The sequence below is a fragment of the Tursiops truncatus genome, chromosome 19 (assembly GCF_011762595.2).
Source record: "Tursiops truncatus isolate mTurTru1 chromosome 19, mTurTru1.mat.Y, whole genome shotgun sequence".
Classification (NCBI taxonomy): Eukaryota; Metazoa; Chordata; class Mammalia; order Artiodactyla; family Delphinidae; genus Tursiops; species Tursiops truncatus.
Window position 1 is genome coordinate 40,735,055 of NC_047052.1, and position 23,435 is coordinate 40,758,489.

General features: G+C 41.6%; 2 protein-coding genes and 1 pseudogene across 8 annotated transcripts in view; all 3 read left to right on the top strand.

The window, feature by feature from the left end:
- Positions 1-1,093: 1,093 nt before the first annotated feature.
- On the top strand, positions 1,094-8,196 carry NUDT19 (nudix hydrolase 19). Its single transcript, XM_033844141.2, has 3 exons — positions 1,094-2,155; positions 6,040-6,247; positions 7,125-8,196. The coding sequence occupies exons 1-3, from the start codon at positions 1,442-1,444 to the stop codon at positions 7,328-7,330; spliced, it is 1,128 nt and encodes a 375-aa protein (XP_033700032.1). The 5' UTR covers positions 1,094-1,441; the 3' UTR covers positions 7,331-8,196.
- A 7,593-nt stretch (positions 8,197-15,789) lies between these two features.
- The window catches only part of TDRD12 (tudor domain containing 12), an 82,766-nt gene continuing 75,120 nt past the window's right edge, over positions 15,790-23,435 (top strand). The window contains exon 1 of one of the 7 annotated variants that reach the window (XM_019941001.3): positions 15,790-16,199. In XM_019941001.3, the coding sequence (XP_019796560.3) occupies positions 16,176-16,199 (24 nt within the window). In that variant the 5' untranslated portion in view covers positions 15,790-16,175. The remainder of the gene's footprint in view (positions 16,200-23,435) is intronic. The other 6 variants (XM_073795753.1, XM_073795751.1, XM_073795754.1 and 3 more) reach the window with 6 other exon arrangements.
- On the top strand, positions 18,094-18,496 carry LOC101329853 (2-iminobutanoate/2-iminopropanoate deaminase pseudogene; annotated as a pseudogene).

Consider the following 23,435-nt stretch of genomic DNA (forward strand, 5'->3'; position numbering starts at 1 on the left):
CCTAGTTTAGACCCTCACCATTTCTTCCCCAGCACGTTCCACGGGCCTCCAGAACAGCCCCATCCAGTTGAGTCATCAGGCTGTTGTCAGGGTGACCTTTGAAGATATGAACTTAATCATGTCACCACCTTTTATGGCTTCCCATGGCTTAAAGCACTGAACTCACCTGGAGAAGTTGGGGGATTGTTAAAAACACAGGCTCCAGGGTGCCATCCTAGACTCCACAATAGATTGTGAAATGATTGTCTCAGAGCAGAGAGCCATGCAGTGGGAAAGCAGGTAAGGGAGGGGTCCCTAACTGTGGATTATGCAGAGACTCAAGATGGATGAAATTTGGCAGACTCCACCCCCCTCCCCCAACCTGCCAGTACATGTGTTCTCCCTTGGCCTCTGTGTGTTTTTCTAAACATGTGGTCTTGTTTCCTGTTTCTGGGATGCGGTCAGTACACAGGGATCTGCATCTTTAGAAAATGATGCCAACAAAAATCAACCTAAATACTACTGTTGCCCTCTCTGGATTCTCCCCCAGGGAATATCCCACATTAAAATGATAGTTTGAAAATGAGGCTCAACAATAGTCTATATGCACATCCGGACACATAACAAATGGGTGATCAACTATAATAGCAATTGTGGAGAAACCGTTAGTAACAAATAAGGAGCTATAAAAGAGAAGACTGCTTTAACAGGCTCTTTCTAAAGGTGGAGCAGAGCAAAATTTCCATCTCTAGGCTTGGATTAAAATTCTCCCATGAAAGTGGAAATTATCCAGTGACCTAAGGGGCTTAAGGTGGTCCCAGGTGCCCTGACAATAAAAGGTGTCCAGATCACAAGATGGGAGCTTGTCTGGGGATTCAAGGAGGACCTTTCACACTCAGACTGTGCAGTGTGAAATTTGTAATTTGGTATCTGGTTCATGCATCAGTTTTTCATTGCAAAGCTCGGACACCTAGCCCTTGGACGCCCCCCCATCCACCCCTACCCCACCCCCCCGCCAAAGGAAACAAACCCTCTTTGTTTAATCGAGAAAGTCCTAGTTCTCGGGTTTTGGTCGGATAGGTGTCACCAGACCTAGGTTTGCATCGCACTTTTACCTCGACAGGTCATTGTGCAATCATAAGCATTCCTGCTCTTGGTCCGTGTGTCCTGAGTGAGGGTGTTGAGGTCCTCCTAGCAAGCGGCTGTGACAGCCCTTGCCCCGCGAGAGTGACCTGGCTGGGAACAACGGCACTCGAGGCGGAGCTTCACCGCACTGGCACACGCCTGCTTCTCCCCCTTACAGGCAGGCGCGGGTGAGGCCAAACAGCCCGGGTTCACCGATCGCCCAGCGCGCACCTTGCCGGGAGTTCACCCAGCGAGACGCCGGCCTCCGTCCTCAGGCCCGGGGAAAACTCCAGCCTCACCAGAAGCTGAGCCCGGAAGCCGCGCGCCGCCACACGCCATGAGCGGCCCCCTGCGGCCGGGCCCAAGCAGTTGGCGGCGGGCGGCCACCGTGGTGCTGGCTGCGGGCTGGACGCTCCCGGTGGCCGCCGCCCCGCCGCGGCCCCCGCCGCCCGCCGAGGGCTTCCGGCTGCTGCTGCTGCTGCGCTCCGCGCGCCAAGGCTTCTTGCCCGGGGCGCACGTCTTCCCGGGTGGGGTGCTGGACGCGGCAGACCGCTCGGCCGACTGGCTGAGCCTCTTCGCGCCGCACCACCGGCCGCCCCGCTTCGGCCTGGGCCCGGCGCCGCCCAGACGCGCCACCTTCCCGGTGCTGCCTGATGCCAGGCCCGGAGCCGCCGACGGGGACGAGGCGGCGCTGCCGGATGACGTTGCCTTCCGCATCTGCGCCATCCGCGAGGCCTTCGAGGAGGCTGGCGTGCTGCTGCTGCGGCCCAGGGGCCCCGGGCCCGTCGCGTCCGAGCCGGGCCGCGCCCTCGCGCCGCCGCCGGCCCTGGCCGACTGGCGCGCCCGCGTCCGCCGAGACCCGCAGCATTTCCTGCGCCTGTGCGCTCACCTAGACTGCACTCCCGACATCTGGGCGCTGCACGACTGGAGCGCCTGGCTCACGCCTTTCACGCAGCGCCGTGGCCGCCGCTTCGAGACCACCTTCTTTCTGTGCTGCTTGTGCGAGCCGCCGCCGGTCTTCCCCGACTTGGTGGAGGTGGTGGACTGCCAGGTAGGCGTCCTCCCGGCGCGGAGTGGGGACCCACTGGAGCTTGGGAATGAGGACCCCACCCCCGGCCGGCGGCCCAGGCCCACCCGGAACCTCCACATAGGCCGGGCCCAGGGAAACTAATTCGCTTGCTCAGGGACATACAGCCAGTACGCGACTGAGCGGGCATGGGACCCAGGTGGTCCGGCCCCCGGCCAGCAGGCCAAAGCCATGACCTTGGTGAACTGCTTTCTACTTTCCCCGGCTTCACAGCCCCAGGGCCTCGACGATGTCTCCCCACGCGGTTTCTCCAGCAGGAGGCCAGCGGAGACGCTAGGAGCTCTGCTAGCGCTGATCAGGTGCCAGGCTCCTTCCTAAGCACTTGCCGTGCATTAACTCATTTCAACCCCCAGCAGTTTGTTTCCTCATAGTTCAGTCTTTTAAAATTTATTTGAGACTGTTTCATTTGAGACTTGTTTTATGGCCACGAATATGGTCTACCTTGGTGAATGATCCCTCTGCACCTAAAAAGAATGTGTATTCTGCTGTATTTGATGGAGTGTTTGTAGAACTGTCAGTTAGGTTAAGTTTGTTGATAGTGTCCTCAGGTCTTTCATATCATTTACCTGTTCCATCAAGTACTGAGAAAGGAATGCTGAAATCTTCAAAGAATAATTGCGGATTTGTCTTTTTCTATTTTCAGTTTTTCAGTTCCATCAGGTTTTGCTTCGTGTATTCTGAAGCTCCCTTGTGAGGTGCTGCATAGGACTATTCAAGCTTGATGGATTGAGCCTTTGATTATGATGAAATATCCTTCTTTATCCCTGGCAATGTTCCTTATTCTGAAATCTGAAGTTTACCGTCTGATACTAATACAGCCGCTCAGACTTCATTTGATTAGCAATAGCATAGTATATCTTTTTCCATTCTTTACTTTTAATCTGTGTCTTTATATTTAAAGTGTGTTTCCTGTAGGCAGCATATAGTCTTACTTTTTTATCCAATATGACAGTTTCTGCCTTTCAACTGAAGTGTTTAGATCATTTGTATTCAGTGTTATTCTCAATAAGGTTAACTTCAAATCTACCATCTTGCTGTTAGTTTTTTAGTCTGTCCCCTCTATTCTTTGAACTGTTTTTCTTCTTTTCCTGACTTCTTTTGGATTAACTGAGTATTTTTAGGACTGTGTTTTATCTCCATTATTGACTTATTAACTGTACTTTTTGTGATTGCTTTAGGGTTTGCAATATACATCTCTCATTTCATGTGTAGTTTTAGAACCTTAAAATAATATACTTCCATTTCTCCCCTCCTGTCATTTATGCTTTTGTTGTCATACATTTGACTTTTATTTCTATTATAAACTCTATAATACACTGATTATTTTTGCTTTAAATAGTCAATCTGTTAAAGACTGTGAAAATGAGGGGGAAATGTCTTTTATGTTTACCTGCACATGTACCATTCTTAGCACTCTTCATTACTTTGTGTGGATTTAATCTACATCTGGTATCTTTCTGCCTAAAGAACTACCTCTAATATGTCATGTATTTCAGATCTTCTAAATTTGTTTAGAATGAATGAATCTAAATTCATTCTAAACAGTGAATCTTCTAAATTTTGTCTGAAAATACGTTATTTTGCTTTTGGTTTTTGAAAGATATTTTGGCTGGGTATAGAATTCTATGTATGTTAACAGTTTGGGTTTTTTTTTTCTCTCTCTCTCAGTACTTAAAAATGTTGCTTCATTATTTTCTGGTTTGCATAATCTTCTGTTGAGAAGTCTTTTTTTTTTCTTCCAGTTTTATTGAGATATAATTGACATACAGCACTGTGTAAGTTTAAGGTGACAGCACAATGATTTGACTTACATATCCCATGACATAATTACCACAGTAAATTTAGTGAACATCCATCATCTCATAGAAAAGTTTGCTTTTAACGCTCTGTTCCTCTGTATGTAATGTGTGTTTGTGTTTTTGGTATATGTGGCTACTTTAAATATTTCCTCTTAATTATTGGTGTTCAGTAATTTGATTATGATGTGCGTGGTTTTCTTTTTGTTTTATTATTTAATTATTTGTTTCTTCAAATATTTTTCACCTCCCTCTGTTTTCTGGGATTCCATGTATGTTGGACTACTTGATAATGTTCCACAGGTCCCTGATGCCTTGTTCATTTTTTTCAATCTTTTTTCTTCTCTGCTTTATTTTGAATAGATTTATTGCTATATTTTCAAATTTTCTCCCTTTTCTTTCTTTTTTTTAAAAATAAATTTATTTATTTTATTTATTTATTTTTGGCTGTGTTGGGTCTTTGTTGCTGCATGCAGGCTTTCTCTAGTTGTGGCGAGCGGGGTCTACTCTTCGATGCGGTGCGCGGGCTTCTCATTGCAGTGGTTCTCAACATGGGATGATTTACCCATCCCACCCTCAGGTGCATTTAGCAATGTCAGGAGACATTCTTGGTTGTCACAACTCAGGGACTTCTACCGGCTTCTACTGGGTAGAGCCCAGGGATGCTGCCGAATATCCTTCCACAAAGAATTATCTGGCTTAAAGTGTCAGTACTGCCGAAGTTCAGAAACTGAGGGGCAACAGTGGAATTTAGAGCCAGCGTCACCCCACCCCACCACCGCCCTGTGAGTTTGAAGCCCAGGTTTTTTAGTTAGAGGATGCAGGGTTATCCTAAGGATTGGAAATACTTTATGTAAAGTATTTTTGCTCAAAATACTTTTACTGGTAACGAGTAAAACTAGTGTTTTACTAGTGACAAGTAACCAATAAACAATAAGTTATTTAAGTTATTTTAGCCTATGGTCTAGACCAACCTGAACAGGTTGAATTAAGTGAGTTAATGGCTGTTGTTTAACCCTTTATCTTCATTGTTACCACTGAACTCACAGGATACCTTAGAGATTGGGTGGTCCTTTGAGGCCAGAGCTTTGTTTTTCAAAATGTAACCTTGGCCAACTTCAGAAGAATCTAGGGTGCTTATTAAACATAGATTGCTGGGCCCCATAGATTGAAGATTTAACAAGTTTCTCAGGTTTCTCATACAAGCTTGTAAACTTTGGGCCTATAGGTATTCAAGGCAGTCAATCTCTACTCCCTGGTTTTGGGTGTGAGAATCAGTTTCCCCAGTGTAAGGAGATATTTAGTAAACCAGTTGAAGAAAGACCTTTTGGGGTTATTTCATATTATTGAATCAGCTCTTTTTATCTAAATGTGTATGGAAGGAAGGCTTGGGAGAGTGGGCAGGTCACAGCAGTGAGGCCACTTAAGTGAAACGGGTAAGTGCTATCTGGTTGATACCGTGCAGTTATTACACTCCTGGGCCGATAGACTGGGTCACATCTCTTGACCTTCCTGAAAGCTTCTCTTGCTCCGGCCTCTTTACCTTCATTGTAACACATGGCACACATCACGCTACATTTTGTTTGCTGAAGGCCCTATTAGGGCCTGAGAGATCTTTGTCTCATCCACCACCACATCCTCAGTGCCTAGCCAAGGCGCCCATTTATGGGAGGAATGAATGGGCACTAAATTCTCAATCTGCTGTCATGAGTTTATACTTCAGAGTCTTCCTTTAGGAGTGACCAGAACCACCTTGCCTTCTTAGCATCTCCTGCCTTTTATGCTGAACAACGCTCCCAGGTCAACCCTTTGTGATCTATCCTGGTTTATGTACTAGTTCTCAGGATCAGTGTCCCAATAATCAACCTCTGAAGGGGATCAACCCAGCTTTCTTCACCAAGTCTTTTCATGTTGTCTCAGAGGAATCTAGCAAGACACATTAATGAATTACTTTTACATGTTCAGTTAGCTCTTAGGTACTGATCTAAGGATCTCGAGTCTCGCGTTGTCTATAGGATAAACTTCAGGAAGCCTTACCTTTGTCTTCTGCAGTGGTCATCTCCGTCGGAGGCAACTGAAAGCTTCATATCAAAGGAAATTTGGCTTGCACCTCCACAGTTCTACGAAATAAGAAGACTAGAACACTTTGCCTCTCTCTCCGACTTGCACAAATTTTGTTTGGATCGTGAATTAGAAGGGGTGGAAAGATGGCTGCCAATCACATTATTAACTGCTGATGGAACAATCCAGCTTTTACCAGGTAAATCAGTGAGTTATCAATGTTTTTGTTAGTATTCACATTTAATGCTCTGGGCCGTATTATCTCACACAGAGACATGAACTACAGTCTCTGTTTTACACACTACAGAGGTACTAATTAAATAAGATCAAGGTCTGTAAGATATTCATAGTATTTATTATAACCAGAAATTCTGGATACATTACTTTATATACACTTATGTAAATATATTTCCTAGACACTAACAAAGTTCTTTCTTGTATATTAGCTCACTTTTTTACATTTTATTTTTAAATGACGCGAACTTGTAAATTGTACTTATTTGATTGAAAGAGAGTTTGTTGGTGGTCAATTGTTGTTGGGTGAGTACAGGATAGAGGTTTTGTAGCCGCTTACGGTGGAGTTTTGTGGCCTGTCTCACTTAGGGCTGCTTATCTCACTTCTCAGAATTGTGAAAATATTTGTTATTCATCCTACAGTGGGACAGCTTAGCAGTTTTGATGTGTAAATAATAATTTCTGTAATTTAACCTTAAAATGATTAGAGCAGCCCACATTGAAACACCAAAGATATATGGATATCAAGGCCAACATTAACATTGAATGGGATAAAGAGAATCATGAATTAGTGTAAAAAATTATAGTTCAGGATGAAAAAATACTAGTCATAAATGTACCCAAAGAAAATTCTTGGCTGGAAATTGGAGAACTGGGGAGGGTAGAGGGGGGTATTAAAAACACAAAAAATAAATTGAGGTAAGCACAAAAAATTAGGATTTTTTAACAACTATCTCAGTTCCAAACACCTGAAATAGATAAAAATAAACACTGATTTATATATCACAAATATATTGGAATGTTTTATAAAATAACACTAAAATTAAAATATTATTTTTCAGGAGATGAGATGTACTTAGAAGATTCAAACTATTTAGAAAATCTTATGTCCACTGAAAAAAAGAATGAAGAAATCATGAAAGAAGGCAAGAAATTTCACCGAATAGTGATGTACAATCGCCATGATTATAACATCCACGTGACAGTTCAGTCAAAGTATAAACATGTTTACCCTAAGAACTATGTAGTGAGTAAGAGCCGTCTGTAGAGAATGGCTTCTTTGTAAGCGGGCCTCCTTGAAGTTGTCCTGATGAAAAATGAGGGTTGACTAGACGTGCCTGGAACTTAAGCAACTTTGTGCCTGTAAGTTCTAGTACAGTCTTTCATATTTCAAGTGTATTACGGAGCTCTCTTATTTTATTCTTTAAACCTTACAGTATCACACAAGTATAAAGTATTAATGATCTTGTTACCAAAACGAGAAAAAAATTTTCACGAGGGTTTCCGCTTCTGTATTGTTTTGTTATCAGAAGTTTAAATAAGATGTTCTACTGTATTGTCTTTTAACCGTATTAGCACTCTGCCTGATGTGCTGGGAGATTGATCCATAAATTCCTTAGACTTTCTGCTGGAATTAATTTAAGGATGTATGATTAGATACATGGTGAACAGTAGACTGAGGTGACCTTCAAGTGACTGTGTCATTATTTTCTTATGACTTTAGCTTGATGATTAAGAGAGAATTCTGTTTAAAACTAAATGGCCTGAGTTATTAGGTTTACCAGATTGGAAATTAGTTTAGTGACTGTTGTAAAGAAATATGAAGCCATAACAAAAGCCATAATTATGTTTACCTTGGAGGGCTAGTTAACAGAATCCAGAGAGCTTAGAGGGATGTAGAACTATTCATCATTTAATGGTACTTACTAATGGTGTTTGTTTTCAGTGTTTTTAATATGGGTAATTTGTTCACCTCCTCTTAAGAGAATAATGTTTATTGATTAAAGATGGGAAATGGTTTAGACGCCAGTTCATTTTAGATCTTTGACTATATTATGCATTGTACATTGAATTTCATTTTTCATGAAACGTTCTGGTTTTCCTATCTATAAAATAGAGCTATTGATAATTAAAGTTTATGTGTATTATTTAATCCTACTTAGAGGAATACATCTAGATCAGTGGTTCTCAATCCGGGCACTTTTGCCCTTCCGGGGCATTTGGCAGTGTCTGGATAAATTTGGGCTGTCACAACTGGGAGTGCGACGCTTCTACCATCTAGTGGCGAGAAGCCAGGGGTACAGTTTAATATCCTGCAATGCACAGGACAGCCACCCACAGTGAAGAATTATCTGGCCAAGTTTGAGAACTCTGATCTAGAGGAAAATCTATTGTCTTTGGTAAATGGTTCCAACGTGTAAATTTTGAGAGCCACAGATAGAATTAGCATTCAGTCTGGCTTCTGAATCTATAGAAGTTCTCTTTACTCACTTTTGGCCTTGGGCATACTCTTCTTTCATTCTCACAGAAAACAGAATGTTATAATCGGAAGAACACCATGATTTTGCTGATGAGAAAACTGAGAAACAGATTCACACAGCTAGTTAGTGCCACAGCCAAGAGTAGAACCTGATTCTTTTTCTAGCAAGTGGCATCTGTTGCCTGTCACTAAAAGCAGAGGTCTGAATATGTCTGCCCATCGCATCTTGGTATTACAGTCGCCAAGGAAACCAGCCAAGCATTGGATGAAACAATGCTTTCCTCACATAAAGAGGCAGAGCAAGATCAGCTTTTGAATGACCTCCGTAAGAATCCAAAACTGGGCTGGCATCAGGCTAATATGTTCTTGTCCTCACAGTTCTTTGTTAATATAAAACGAGAGTGCCCTATAACATGGAAAATATAATACGGACTTGAACGTAAGGGGACTTCTTCTCTCCTGGGGGATGATTTGTTGGGGGAGCCCTCATATATGGGCATATGTAGGTCACATTCTTTAAACCGGAAATTGCTTGCCTTCCGCTTTCTCTTTTCTCACTGGCTGGAAATGGTGGCAACTGGAGCAGCGACCTTGGACCCAGAGACAGAAGACAGATGTTAAAGCGTAACTGCCTACCACTTGGATTGCTCACCTCTTGCTTGTTATGTGAAAATGAAAATACACGTCTATTTTATATAAACCACTATATTTTAGGATCTCTTTGTTAAAACAGTTTAGCTTGTTCCCTAGTCTATACTTTTCCCTCCTAAGCAGGTTCCCTCAGCTTAGCCTTCCCTGTATCAGAAGGGAAGTTAAGTTACCAGTTACGGAAGCTAAAAATCTGAGTCATTCATGATTCCTTCCTTTCCTTCATTCCAATATCCAGGTGACTAGCAAGTCGTATTGATCTATTAAACACAATTATCTTGAAACTCCCATCTGCCCACCTCTGCACTGCTATCGCCTTAGTCTAAACCATAGTTGTTTCTTAGCCAACTGTAACAGCTTCAGAGCCAGTCTCTTCATTTTCATTCTTCCCCCTCAAAATGCATTCCTCCTGAAAAAGTGAACTTGACATTGAAACTTAAGTCATGTCCTGTCAGTGCCCTCATTAAAGCCCTTCCATGGCTTTTCCTGACACTTAAACACTAAATTTGTGGTCTACAAGGCCCCACCTTTCTCTCTGATGTCATCATACACCCCTCTCCCTCTATAATCCCATCGGAAGGGTCTTCTTTCTCTTTCTTGACTGCTCAAAGTTCTTTCCCACCTCAGAACCTTTGCACATACTGTTGCCTTGAGACAAACCTGGATCTCTGAACTGTTTTTGTTCTTGGGTCTCCTTGTTACTGTAGCTTCAGAAAAACAGACATTAAGAACAGAGGTTGGGCATCTAATATGTGGATTATTGGCATGTCTAAATGAAAATTCCAGAACAAATAAATAGAAGAAAAGCATTATTTAGAGAACAAGGTTTTCTTGAGCTGAAGGAAAATATTGTTCTTCAGATAAAAAGGCCCTGCTATGGTCAAAGCAAAAATAAGAAAAATTGTTCAATACCTGGATGATATTTTGAATTTCAAAGACAGAGAATGCATAGATTTTCAGGGAGAAAAAAGATTACTCACAAAGGCACAAAATCCTCTTAGTGTGTATCACACAGTAACATGATAAACTGGACAGCATATTCTGAGGGGAAAAGGACGTGTGTGGTCAGTAATTTTATATCAACCATGTGTGAAAGCCACAGAAATAGTCCTTGTTTATATATGGGCTCTGAAGATTCCAGAGCTCTGAAAAATATGATTTGATAGAAATACTATAGATAATTAAAATTTTGATTATTGGAAATAAAAACTTTTGAAGTAGAAATGCATGGTAGAAGTCCTAATGGTGAGTGTGGAAATAAAATACAGGAAGTAAGTATGAATAGTTAAATATGGCTAAAAAACACTGCAAGTATTAAAAATAATTCAAATTTTAACGTATTTTGTAAAAAAAAAAGTAACTTTCTTACAAAAATAATTTGGTTCAATAATCCCAGATTATGTTATCATTAACAGGAAGTGGCTATGGGAGGAATTAAAAAAAACACATGAAAGGAGGGAATCAATGACTGCAGGTTTGTGATAATACCTGTTTAAGTGTTTTGAAATGCAAAAGTGGCTATTAGAATTTAAAACAGAATGGTCACTTTTCAAATCAGTCAAAAGTGAAGCACAACCCCTAATGTAGAAGATAGAAAATATGAAAATGGCAACAAAACAAAAGCTTCGAATAAGACAGTTCAGGTAGGAATAAATATCAACCATGCTGATGCATGAAAATGGGTTAAATTTATTGAATGATAAAGAATCTTAGATTAAATGTTTTTAAACCTAGTTATCTAGAGGAACTTGAAAAAGAAGAATAAACCAAGCCCAAAGTTAGCAGAAGGAAGGAAATAAAAATAGAAACTTGAGCAAAAATAAATGATATAGAGATAGGAAAACAATAGAAAAGGCTAACAAAACTAAGAGTTGATTCTATGAAAAGATAAAATTGACAAACCATTAGCTAGACTAACCAAGAAAAAAAGAGGATGCAAATCAATAAAACTATAAATGAAAGAGGAGACATTACAACTGATACCACAGAAATAGAAAGGATCATAAGAAAGTACAATGAACGCAGTATGCCAACAAACTGTGCAACCTAGAAGACACGGGTAAATTCCTGGAAACATAGAACCTACCAAAACTGCATCAGTAAGAAATAGAAGATCTGAACAGGCCAATAATGAGTAAGGAGATTGAATCAGTAATTTAAAAAGAAAACAAACAAAAAAAACAAACCTCCCCAAAAAGAAAAACCCAGGACCAGATGGCTTCACTGGTGAATTTTACCAAACATTTAAAGAAGAATTAATGCCAATCCTCAAACTCTTCCAAAATTTGAAGAGGAGGGAACACTCCCAAATTCACAAGGCCAGAATTAGCTTGGTACCAAAGGACACTACAAGAAAAAAAACTACACGCCAATATCCCTGATGAATACAGTTGCAAAAATTCTAAAGAAAATGCTAGCAAACTGAATTCAGCAGCACATTAAAAGGATCATACACCATGATCAAGTGGGATTCATCCCTGGAATGCAAGGATGGTTCAACACGCAAATCAATAAGCGTTCTACATCACATTAATAAAATGAAAGATAAAAATCATACGAGCAACTCAATAGATGTGGAAAAAGTATTTGACAAAATTCAATATCCATTCATGATAAAAAAAAAAAAAACAAACTCAACGAATTAGTTATAGAAGGAACTCAACATAATAAAAGCCATAGATGACAAGCCCACGGCCAACATCGTGCTCAGTGGTGAAGGGCTGGAAGCTTTTCCTCTAGTATCAGGAATAAGACAAGGGTGTCCATTCTCACCCTTCCTATTTCAACATAGTACTAGAAGAAATCAGGCAAGAAAAAGAAGTAAAAGGCATTAGAATTGGAAAGGAAGGAGTAAAATTGTCTCTATTTGCAGAACACATGATTTTATATATTGAAAATCCTAAAAACTCCACTGAAAAACTGTTAGATCTAATCAACTAATTCAGTAAAGTTGCAGAGTACAAAATCAACATACAAAGATCATTAGCATTTCTATACACTAACAACAAATTATCTGAAAAAGAAACAAAAAAAACAATCCCATTTACAATAGCATCAAAAACAATGAAATACTTAGGACTAAATTTAACTAAGGAGGTGAAATACCTCTATCCTGAAAACTGTAAACAATTGATGAAGAAAAGTGAAGACACAACCAATTGGAAATATATCCCACATTCATGGACTGGAAGAATTAATATTGTTAAAATGTCCCTACTACCCAAAGGCATCTATAGCTTCAATCAATCGCTATCAAGATTCAAATGGCCTTTTTTTTTAAAACAGAAATAGAAAAAAAATTCTAAAATTTATATAGAACTACAAAAGACCCTGAATAGTCAAAGCAATCCTAAGAAAGAAGAACAAAGCTGGAGGCATCACACTTCCTGACTTCCTGACTTCAAACGATATTACCAAGCTATCAGAACAGCGTAGTACTGGCATGAGAACAGACACATAGACCAACAGAATAGAATTGAGAGCCCAGGGGCTTCCCTGGTGGCGCAGTGGTTGAGAGTCCGCCTGCCGATGCAGGGGACACGGGCTCGTGCCCCGGTCCGGGAAGATCCCACATGCCGCGGAGCGGCTGGACCCGTGAGCCATGGCCACTGAGCCTGCGCGTCCGGAGCCTGTGCTCCGCAAAAGAGAGGCCACAGCTGTGAGAGGCCCGCGTACCAAAAAAAAAAAAAAAAAAAAAAAAAAGAATTGAGAGCCCAGAGAATGAAACTAGACCCCTATCCTATACCACTCACAAAAATCACTCGAAATGGATTAGACTTAAATGTAAGAACTGAAACCACAAAAATAGAGGAAAAAGTTTGTTGACATGGGCCTTGTCAATAATTTTTTGAATATGACACCTGAAGCACAAGCAACAAAATTAAAAATAAACAAGTGGGACTACGTCAAACTAAAAAGCTGCATAGCAAAATGATCAACAAAGTGAAAGGGCAGCCAAATGAATGGGAGAAACTATTTGCAAACCACACATCTGATAAGGGGGTTAATATCCAAAATATATAAGGAACTCATACTAGCTAATATCAAAAATGCAATCCAATTAGAAAATGGACAAAGGGCCTGAATAGGTACTTTTCCAAAGAAGGTATTCAGATGGCCAATAGGTACATGATAAGGTGCTCAACATCACTAGTTATTAGGAAAATGCAAATCAAAACCACAATGAGATACCAGTAGCTCACACCTGTTGGAACGGTTATCATCAAAAAGACAAGAGATAAGTGTTGGTGAAGATGTGGAGAAAAGGGAACACCTGTGCATTGTTGGTGGGAATGTAAATTGGTACAGCCACTATGGAAAACAGTAAGGAGGTTCCTCAAAAAGTTAAAAAAAGAACTATCATATGATACCATTTCTGGGTATATATCTGAGAGAAATTCTGAAGAGATATCAGCACCCCAATGTTCTGTGAAGCACCATTTACATGAAAACAACCTCAGTGTCCATCAACAGATGAACGGATAAAGATATACGTATCTATCTATCTACCTATTTATCTATATATATGTATGTGATGGAATACTATTCAGTTATAAAAAGAAGGAAATCCTGGCATTTGAGACAACATGGATGGACCTTGAGGACCTTATACTAAGTAAAATAAGGCAGACAGTGAAAGACAAATACTGTATTATCTTACTTATATTTGGAGTCCAAAAAACAACCTCCTAGAAACAGAAATCAGATTTGTGGTTGCCAGAGGTAGGGGTAGGGGTGGGGGAATTGTGGAGGTGGTCAGAAGTACAATCTTCCAGTTATTAGATAAATAAGGTCTAGGAATGTAATGTACATGATGAGAATAGTTAACAATACTGTATTATGTATTTGAAAGTTGCTAAAAGAGTAGATGGTAACAGTTCTCATCACAGGGGAAAAAATTTTGTAACGGATGGATGGATGGTGGTGATGGATGTTAACTAAACATACTGTGGTAATCATTTCACAATATATACATATATCAAACCATTATGTTGTACACTTTAAACTTATACAATATATGTCAATTATATCTCAAAACTGGAAAAAATTAAATCTAATTATAAGTTGTTTAAAAACAATACTGCATGAGGGCTAAAAATAAAAAGAGGGGAACACAAGCAAGAAGAGCTTAGAGACTACTAATCAGATGAGATGGAATTCATCATAGGAACCAATAAATAAAAGTTAATTTTAGTTTGATATATACAGTTAAAAATGAAGATACGAGAATCTTGCAGCGAGTAACACAATATTAAGCTATGGAAAAAATACATTAGAAACAAGGATAATCTGACAGATGTATAATATTAGTGGGAACCACGACAAATGCCTTCTCTGATGCACAGAACAAGTCCATAAAAGATAACTGAGGCGTCTTGGAAAGACCCTGGGCAGGCATCAGGCTTCTGCTTTTGGGTTGAATGACATAACTGCAAAAGTTCATTCCATCTCAACTGATGCAAAATAAATACAACTTTAAAAGTTCTTTTAGGGCTTCCCTCGTGGTGCAGTGGTTAAGAATCCGCCTGCCAATGCAGGGTACACAGGTTTGAGCCCTGGTCCGGGAAGATCCCACATGCCGCGGAGCAACTGGGCCCGTGAGCCACAACTACTGAGCCTGCGCGTCTGGAGCCTGTGCTCCGCAACAAGAGAGGCCGCGATAGCGAGAGGCCCACACACCGCGATGAAGAGTGGCCCCTGCTTGCCACAACTAGAGAAAGCCCTCGCACAGAAACGAAGACCCAACACAGCCATAAATAAATAAACAAATAAATAAATAAATAAAAGTACTTCCCACTAATTGGGGGAGTGGGGAGACAGGTACAGATATTGACCCCCTTAAGCCTCAAGAGGCCTGGGTGGCTGGAGCGCCATGCAGTGAGTTCCCATTTCAACAATCTTGACTCTTCATCTCAGTGTGATATATAATTATTTTCATTTTCTGTGAGGCATGCTGTGAAAAGTTTGGGAAACACCATATTGTAGCATGGTACCTAGTCGAAGGAAAAAAGTGTTAACCCCACACAAAGAACTGGGAGAGGGCTGGAACTTCCCTGGAGGTCCAGGGGTTAAGATTGTGTGCTACCACTGCAGGGGGCAAGTGTTCCATTCCTGGTGGAGGAGCTAAGATCCCGCATGCCCTGAAGTGCGGCCAAAAAGTAAAAAGTAAAGAAAAACACAACTTTAAGAAAAAAAAAAGTGGGAGAGGGCTGTACTCTGCATCTTCTTTGGGGTTTGGGAACTGCCTCTGAGACCTCGTGTTTAAATCCGACCTGGTGATTTCCCTTTTTTTTTTTTTTGACAAGGTCTGGAGCTTTCAGGTGAACGGGGCCGGGTGATTGGGGGGGGGGCGCGGCCTGGTTGGCCCCATTCAGTAACACGTGAACTTCATGTACTTTACGTTGTGCTTTCCTCCAGACTGGCAGCACATTTTTGCTGCTTGGAGCTTTAAGCACATGTTTACTTGACCTCTGGAACTCAAACTTACATTTAAAACTGAAGGCTTCAGGTGAGTGCTCGCGAGGACCCAGGGAGCGAGCCACGTGACGCCCCGCGCAGCTCCGCCCCCCCGTCGGCCCCCAAGCGCTGTGAGCACAGCTGCGGCCAGTTGTGCTGGCGGTTGGCGCGCCACGCGGTTTCTGGAATCCTCAAGGCGTGCGCTGGCAGGGGGCGGGCGTTGGGGGGCGGGGCGGGAACCCCAGTGAGCCCTCGCCGGTGTTCAGGTTGGAGGACGGCGCGTAGCCTGCGGTTAGCTGCGGTGCTGGGCCAGGGCTGCGGGGCCTGGGCTGGGCGCGCGGGCTCCGCGGCGCTGACCTGGAGAGGAAGCGTGACTCCGCGGAGGCCGGCACTGCAGGAGACTCTGTTTTTGCCCCCAAAAGTTCATCTCGAGGGAGTAGCGACGGGGAGACCAGGAGCCGGGCGCGGCCGCTACGCTGCGCGTGTTTCCCGGGCGAGTCTGCCCGGTGGCCTGCGAGGCTCGGGGAAGATGCTCCACGTCCTGGTGCTGAAGGTGAGCGAGCGTGAAGCCCTGAGCCCGGCCGTTCACCCGCTCCCCGTGCAGGGTCCGCCCCGGCTGGGGACCCGCGGGAAGGGGTGCCGGATGAGATCCCGGACGCTTAATTTCAGATAAACAACGGGGAATTTTCGTTCAAGGCTGCCCCATGCAGTATTTGGGACATACTTAGAGTAAAAAATCATTCGTTGTTTCTCCGAAATTCGGATTGAACTAGGTGTCGTGTATCTAGAACCTCAGGGGGAGGGACGGACTCTGACCCCTTCTCCCGGTCCCGGTTCGGCGCTGGGTGAGGCCCCCGTCGCGCCCTCGGTCCGTTGACCTATTACTCTCCCCCGACGCCGGTCCTCTCCGGCCGGTCCCCACCTGCATTGGACAGGGGCGTGGGTGACCTGTGTCTCTCCTCCGAACACACGCCCGTCCCGGCTGCACTCGTGGGGACCCCTTCCCGCTCGCGCCCCAGGACTCTGGCGGCCAGCCCCTCCCCACGCGGGCTCCTCCGGACTCGCCGTCGTTGGAGTGGGGGGGGGGGGGGGCAGCGGGAGTTCGCCCCGGAGGGGGCCTGCAGAGCGACCTGAACTGCAGCTTCTCCTTTGAGTGAGGTGCGTGCTCCTTAAAGATACCAGAGACCGGGAAAGCACGTAGTGTGTTCACGGTGTGTACTTGCAGGAAGGAGTTTACAAACCAGAGCAAAGGGGTGGGTATTGGGAAAAGGAAATATAAAGAGCTTTTTGGAAAAGATCATACTTCGGTGGGCAGAGGAGAGGCATGATGGCATTTAAAAAAAAAAATCAACTTTCCTGTTCCTGTTTTATGTAGTTTATACCAACAGAGATTCACAAGCGTTTGAAGCAGCTGATTCTTACAGAGGATTCGCTCTGAGACTTTTAGGGTTTCGAGATGTAACTGGCAAGCTCCTCTCCACCACCTTCCCTAAATAGTCTGATTTCTCCTTTAGAAAGACAGGGCTCTTCCAGGGGGTACGGATGATGCCATGTGCAAATCCATGAACTTTGGAAGGAGTTGCTGGACTCTCACTGCCTCTAACTTGGGAACCCCTCTTTTCTCAGTTGGACCCAAGAACCCTTTTCTCTACCCCCTCAGCTCTGGTCTGGCCCCACTGCCGGTTCTTACCCTGCTCACACTCAGAGCAAATTTTCTATCCAATATAGGAGTATTTCCTCAAGTGTGGTACCATTACCAGCTGTAGTTTTCCAGATTAATTTAGCTTTTACATGGATAAATTTTTTCCCCCAAGTTTTTGCCACAGATGAATGGATAAGCAAAATGTAGTATTTACATACGATGGAATATTATTCAGCCTTAAAAAGGAAGGAAATTCTGATATATGCTACAACATGGATGAATCTTGAAGACATCATGTTAAGTGAAATAAACCAATTACAAAAGGGCAAATACTGCATGATTCCACTTATGTTAGGTTCCTAGAGAAGTCAAATTCATGAAGACAGAAAACAGAATGGTGGTTGCCAGGGGCTGGGGTGGGGCATGGGGAGTTACTGTTTAATGGATATAGAGTTTCAGTTTTGCAAGATGAAAAAGATTCTGGAGATGGATGGTGATCAAGGTAGCACAACAATATGAATGTAGTTAATGCTACTGAATATGGTTAAGATGGTAAATTTTATGTGTACTTTATCACAATTAAAAATAAATTTAAAATTTTTAACAGTTATGTATTTGTAATATATTTTAGGAATAAAAACATCATAACTAGCATTACAGACCTGTTAGGATGAGGCTAAGGGGAGAAAAGGTGTTGATTAAAAATATATGTAAAGGAAGCATCCCAGGGAACATGCAGTTGTGTCAGAAATGAGGAAGGCAGAATGCAGTGAGACCCAGAAGCACTGCAGGAGAAAAGGACGTCATGTCATCCTTGATCAGAAAGGTGATCAGCACAGGGAAAGCCCCAAGGCCATTGGTCCTGCAGTCAAGCTTTGTTAGTGGAAAGGATCACTTACATTTCAAGACAGCTAGGTATGGACCCTTCAGAGGGACAGCTTGTGCCAGGAGGGGTGACAGAAGAAGCTAAACAAGCCTTGGAAATAGGGGCGAGATTCTGAAAGCTGCAGGCTGTGACCTCAATAATGTGGTAGAAGCAGCTGTTCTGCTGGCCGAGTGTATGACTTCAGTACCGTCGGTGAAATCCACAAACAGAATGTCAGGAGTGGTTTTCCTGCTGGAGTGCTTACCCCGATGCTGCTTTGTTCTGAGGAGACTGGATTGAGATTGAAGCAGTAGCTGCCCAGGGACCTCTCACGACAGTATGAGCAAAAGTGGGCCACGTGCTAGTTAGTCTAGAAATTTCATAACGTTTTAAAATTAACGTCTTAATTTTTATAATTGATGTCGGAAAGTAAACTTGACTAAAATATCTGAAGTTATTATGCAAATACCATATACTAAGCGGAATTGAACATGAATTGATAATTAACGATGAGTCCAGTTACTGATGTTATAAATTATACTTACACCCACTCATGTTACTGAATGTAGGAAAAGAGACACTCATTACATAGTTACCCAGATAAATGAAAGTAAAGGGAAATAACATGTAGGAAACATGAGTCACTATTCCTGAGAAATAATAAAGAACATACTTTAATTCAATTAAATCCTATTAATTTAATGATGTGAGATATTTAGTTCTCATGCCAGATAGCTGATTCTACGTTTACTTGAGTAGAAATAAAGTATTCAAGTTTGAATGGTAGAGGTAAGGAGAAGAAAGTGGATCAAAATATTATATAGATACTGTTTTTCTAATGGAAATAACGTAGACATGCAGGGAAAAAAATGTGTAAGGCTGATGACTGCAGTGTGGGCAGCATTGCCTTATGGCATCGGCGGGAAGCAGCAGGCCCCATCCTTGGCAACTTGAGCCACTTGTTCTTCTGGAGGGTAAAACTGAACCTGGCCTACATTTTTTAGGTTTCAGTAGCAGATTAAAAAAAAAAAATTGAAACAATCTAGAAACTTCAAATTATGTATGATGCCTTCAAAATATTTTTAAACATCTTTCCCCATCTTAATATTTTGAAGATTTTCAAACTCAAAAACAAGTTATAAAAACAATATTGAGAATAACCATATACTCTATACCTAGAGTCAACAATTGTTAACATCTTGTCATATTTGCATATTTCTTAATAATATATGTATATAAAATTGTTGACTTCTTTTGCCGAACCATTTGAGAATTAGTTGTAAACTCTAAATACTTATGCGTGTGTTTCCTAAGAATAAAGACTTTTGCTTACATAACCAGAATATAATTATCACGCTTGAGAAATGTAACATTGATACATTAATATAAAATCCATACTCAGATTTCTCCAACTGTGCCAATAATGTGTTCTGTAACTTGTTTTCTCTGATCCAGGATCCAATAAAAAATTATACATTGCTTTTAATTGTCATGGCCTTTTATTCTCCTTGAATTTGGGTCAGTTCTCTGGCTTTTTTTGTATCTTTGATGTCATTGAAATTTATGAAGAGTAAGGGCAGTTGCTTTGCAAAATACCCTTCAGGTTGGATTTGTCTGTTTCCTCATGATTGTGTTCAGGTTAAACATTTTTAGTAAAATACTGCATAGGTGATGCCACGTCAGAAGACAAGAAGCTTTAAAAAAAAATCATTACTTTTGATGAAAAATAATTTAAAAATCTAACTTTTTATTAGGAAAGAAATACTCTAGACATACAAAAATGTATAGAAAATATTATAAACACCTGGACGTCTATCACCTAGCTTTGCCAGATTTCAACATTTTGCCATATTTGTTTCATATCTTTTTTAACCATGAACTGTTTTATTGTTTTTAATGTAGAGTTCTGTGATATTTTGAAAAATGCGTAGTCATGTAATCACCACCACGGTCAAAATACAGAGCAGTTCCATCACCCCCCAGAATTTCCTTGTGGTCCTTTGTAGTCATTTCTTTCCCCCACCTCTGGTCCTTGGCAACCACTACTGATTTGTCTTCTGTCCCTATTAGTTTTGCCTTTTTCCAAAATGTCATAAAAATGGGATTGTGCATATGGAATCATACAGTAGTATGTAGCCTTTGAGTCTGGCTGCTTTGACTTACTGTAATGCATTGGAGGCTCATCTGTGTTGTGGCACTTGTTAGGAGTGAGTAGTATTCCATTGTATCAACATGTGACAATTTGTTTATACAGTCACCAGTTGAAGGCCATTTGAGTTGTTTCCAGTTGAGGGAGATTATAAATAAAGCTGCTAGAAACTTTGCGTACAGGTTTTTGTGTGAATACAAGTTTTTATTTCATGGGTAAATCAGTAGGATTTACTGATGTTTGTTTGTTACTGATGTTGTTTGTTACCGATGTTTGTCAGTATGTTTAATTTTATGAGAAACTTTTTCAAAGTAACTGTACCACTTTACATTTCCATGAGCAGTGCTCTACATCCTCCTCAGCACTTGATATTGTCAGTTTTATACATTTTAGCCATTCTAGTAGGTATTTACTGGTATCTCACTGTGGTTTTAATTTTAATTTCCCTAATGACAAATGTGTTAATCATGTTTCCAGGTGCTTGTTTGCCCATCCTTCCATCTTTTTTTGTCAAGAATCTGTTCACATCTGCCCATTCTTCTAACTTGGTGGTTTGTTTTCTTATTATTGACTTTGTAGAGTTTTTTATATGTATATTGGATAAAGTTCTTTGTTGAATATGTGATTTGTAAATATTTTCTCCCAGTTGGTGGCTTATCTCTTCCTTCTCTAAACAATGTCTTTCAAAGAGCTGAAGTTTAAAATTTGGATTAAGTCCAGTTTATCAATTTTTGCTTATACGAATTATACTTTTGGTGTTTTATCTAAGAAATCTTTGCCTAACCACAGTCACAAAGATTCCCCCCATGTATTCCTCAAACATTTTTTATAGTCTTATATTTTACATTTAGATAAATGATCCATGTGAGTTAATTTTTGTATATGGTACAAGGAATGGATCGAGGTTCATTTTTTTGCATATATCTAATTGTTCCAGCATCATTTGTTGAAAAAACTGTCCTCCTTCCATTGAATTGCCTTTGTGCCTTTATTGAAAATCACTTGACTACACATGCGTGACTCTGTTTCTGTTGTGTTGATTTATGTATCTGTTCTTTCTCCAGTACCACACAGTTCTGATTACTGCAGCTTTATATTAAGTCTTGAAATCAGATAGTGTGTCTTCCAACTATGTTGTTCTTTTTCAGAATTATAGGGGCTATTCTAGTTCCTTTACCCTTCCAATAAGAATTTCATGAATAGTTTGTTGATTTCACAACTGCTGGAATTGAGTCCTTTTTATAGACCATTTTGGGGAAAATCAAAATCTTAACATTCCATGAACATAGTATATTTGCATTACAGGCTTTTCTTTGATTTATTTCACCAGTGTTTTGTACCTTTTAGCATGCAAATTGTTCATTTTTTTGTTAGATTTATTCCTAAGTAATTCCTGCTTTTTGGTGCTATTGCAAACGATACTGTTTTTAAAATTTAAATTTCCAATTTTTATTGCTGGAATATAGACATGCAGTTGAATTTATTATATGACCTTGTACCCTGGAATCTTGGTACAATCACTTATTAGTTCTAGTATATTTTTTGTAGACTCCTTAGAATTTTCTACATAGATATTCTTATTGTGAATAGAGACACTTTTCTTTCTTCTTTTCGGATTTTCCTGACAATCTTTTCTTGTACTGACTAGGACCTCCAGCACAATGTTGAGTAGGAGTGGTAAGCACACCACTAATAAATTTTTTATTTTGTTTGTTTCACTTTTTGGTTCTAGAATTACCCTTTTCCAAAGGTTATTTTTTAAAAATAGTTTCCATTTCTTACGTGAAATTCTCCTTTTTAAAAAACAAACTCACTATAGCCATCTTATCCTTAAGTTTTTGAACATGGTATTTATAATAGCTGCTTTTAAGTCCTTACCTGTTCACTTCAGCATCCGGGCAGTCTTGGGTTCACTTTCTGTTGGACATTTTTTACCTTGGCTGTGCACTGCATTCTCATTTCTTTGCCTGTCTAGTATTGTTCATGCTACACTGAGGGTTGTGGTGACAGGGAACTACTGTGTGCTCTGTCAGCACTTTGGGAGGCTTGGTTTATAGTTCTTTGCAGACCTCTTGATTTTGCCCTTGTTGACAGAGCACATTCTCTTTGTCCTGCAACATGGTCTTTACTCCTCAGGCCTGGCACTGCAGGGGTTCTCAGGGAGCCTGAGGTGTTTACTGAGCCTCCTTAACTCCTGCTCCAAACTCCCTTTTCCTGTGATGGGTGTCAGAGAGAATTAAAGCTGGACATGGGTTAAAGCAGTGAGAACAGATTGTGTTCAGTGACTGCTGATGTACGGGAGGGAGCTGAGTTCCGTTCCAATTTGTGTAGAGATGACCGGACGTTTTAAAGGGAGAGTGAGGAGGACGAGGAGAGGGGCTTCAGTGGAAAATGACAGAGGGTGGGTCAGTGTAACTGTGGTGGGGCAGCTGTGTCCACCGCCTCTGGGGCCAGGCTTCTGAATTCCCGCAGAGACTGGGAGGCCGGGGCCCTGTCCTTCCAGATGATTACATCCCAAAGGAATTGGTTATCAGGTCCTCGAGAAGGAATACTCCTGAGTGGTAGGAGATAACATACACATCCCAAAGGGATAGGTAGGCTCCACAACTGAGGCCCTTTTCAGTAAGTTCTGTGACAAGGGGAGGTCAAGGGCCTGTGTCAGGTGTTGGCTGGGACAAAAGTAATTCTTTCTCAGGCCGGCATTGTGGAGGGGACATGGCCTTATGCTGTGAGTTTGGGTGGCCTCTTAGTGTAGAGGTTTGGGCAGTCACTCTGTGTCCAGAGTCCTGCAGTTCTTGTGGGCAGAAGCTGAAACTGTATTTCCATCAGCCTTCCGACTGTGGCTTCTCCCAGTACTCCCTGGAGTCTCACCATGCCGTTCAGGCTCTGCCGAGGATTTGAGGGGTTTCGTGTGCAGACTTCAGGGCTCTCCCCTCTGTGGCTCAGCGTTTCTCCCCTTCATGTACAGCTGCTCTGGCAGCCCCAGATGCCATTCTCTGGTTTCTCAAGCCACAAACGGGGTGGCTTCTGCTTCAGTTGTGTTCTGCACCCCCAGGACTGGGGCTGTTTTCAGGGGAAAAGCTGTTTATGAACATGGGTCTCACCTAGCCCTGTTGCCTCCCTTCAAGGATTG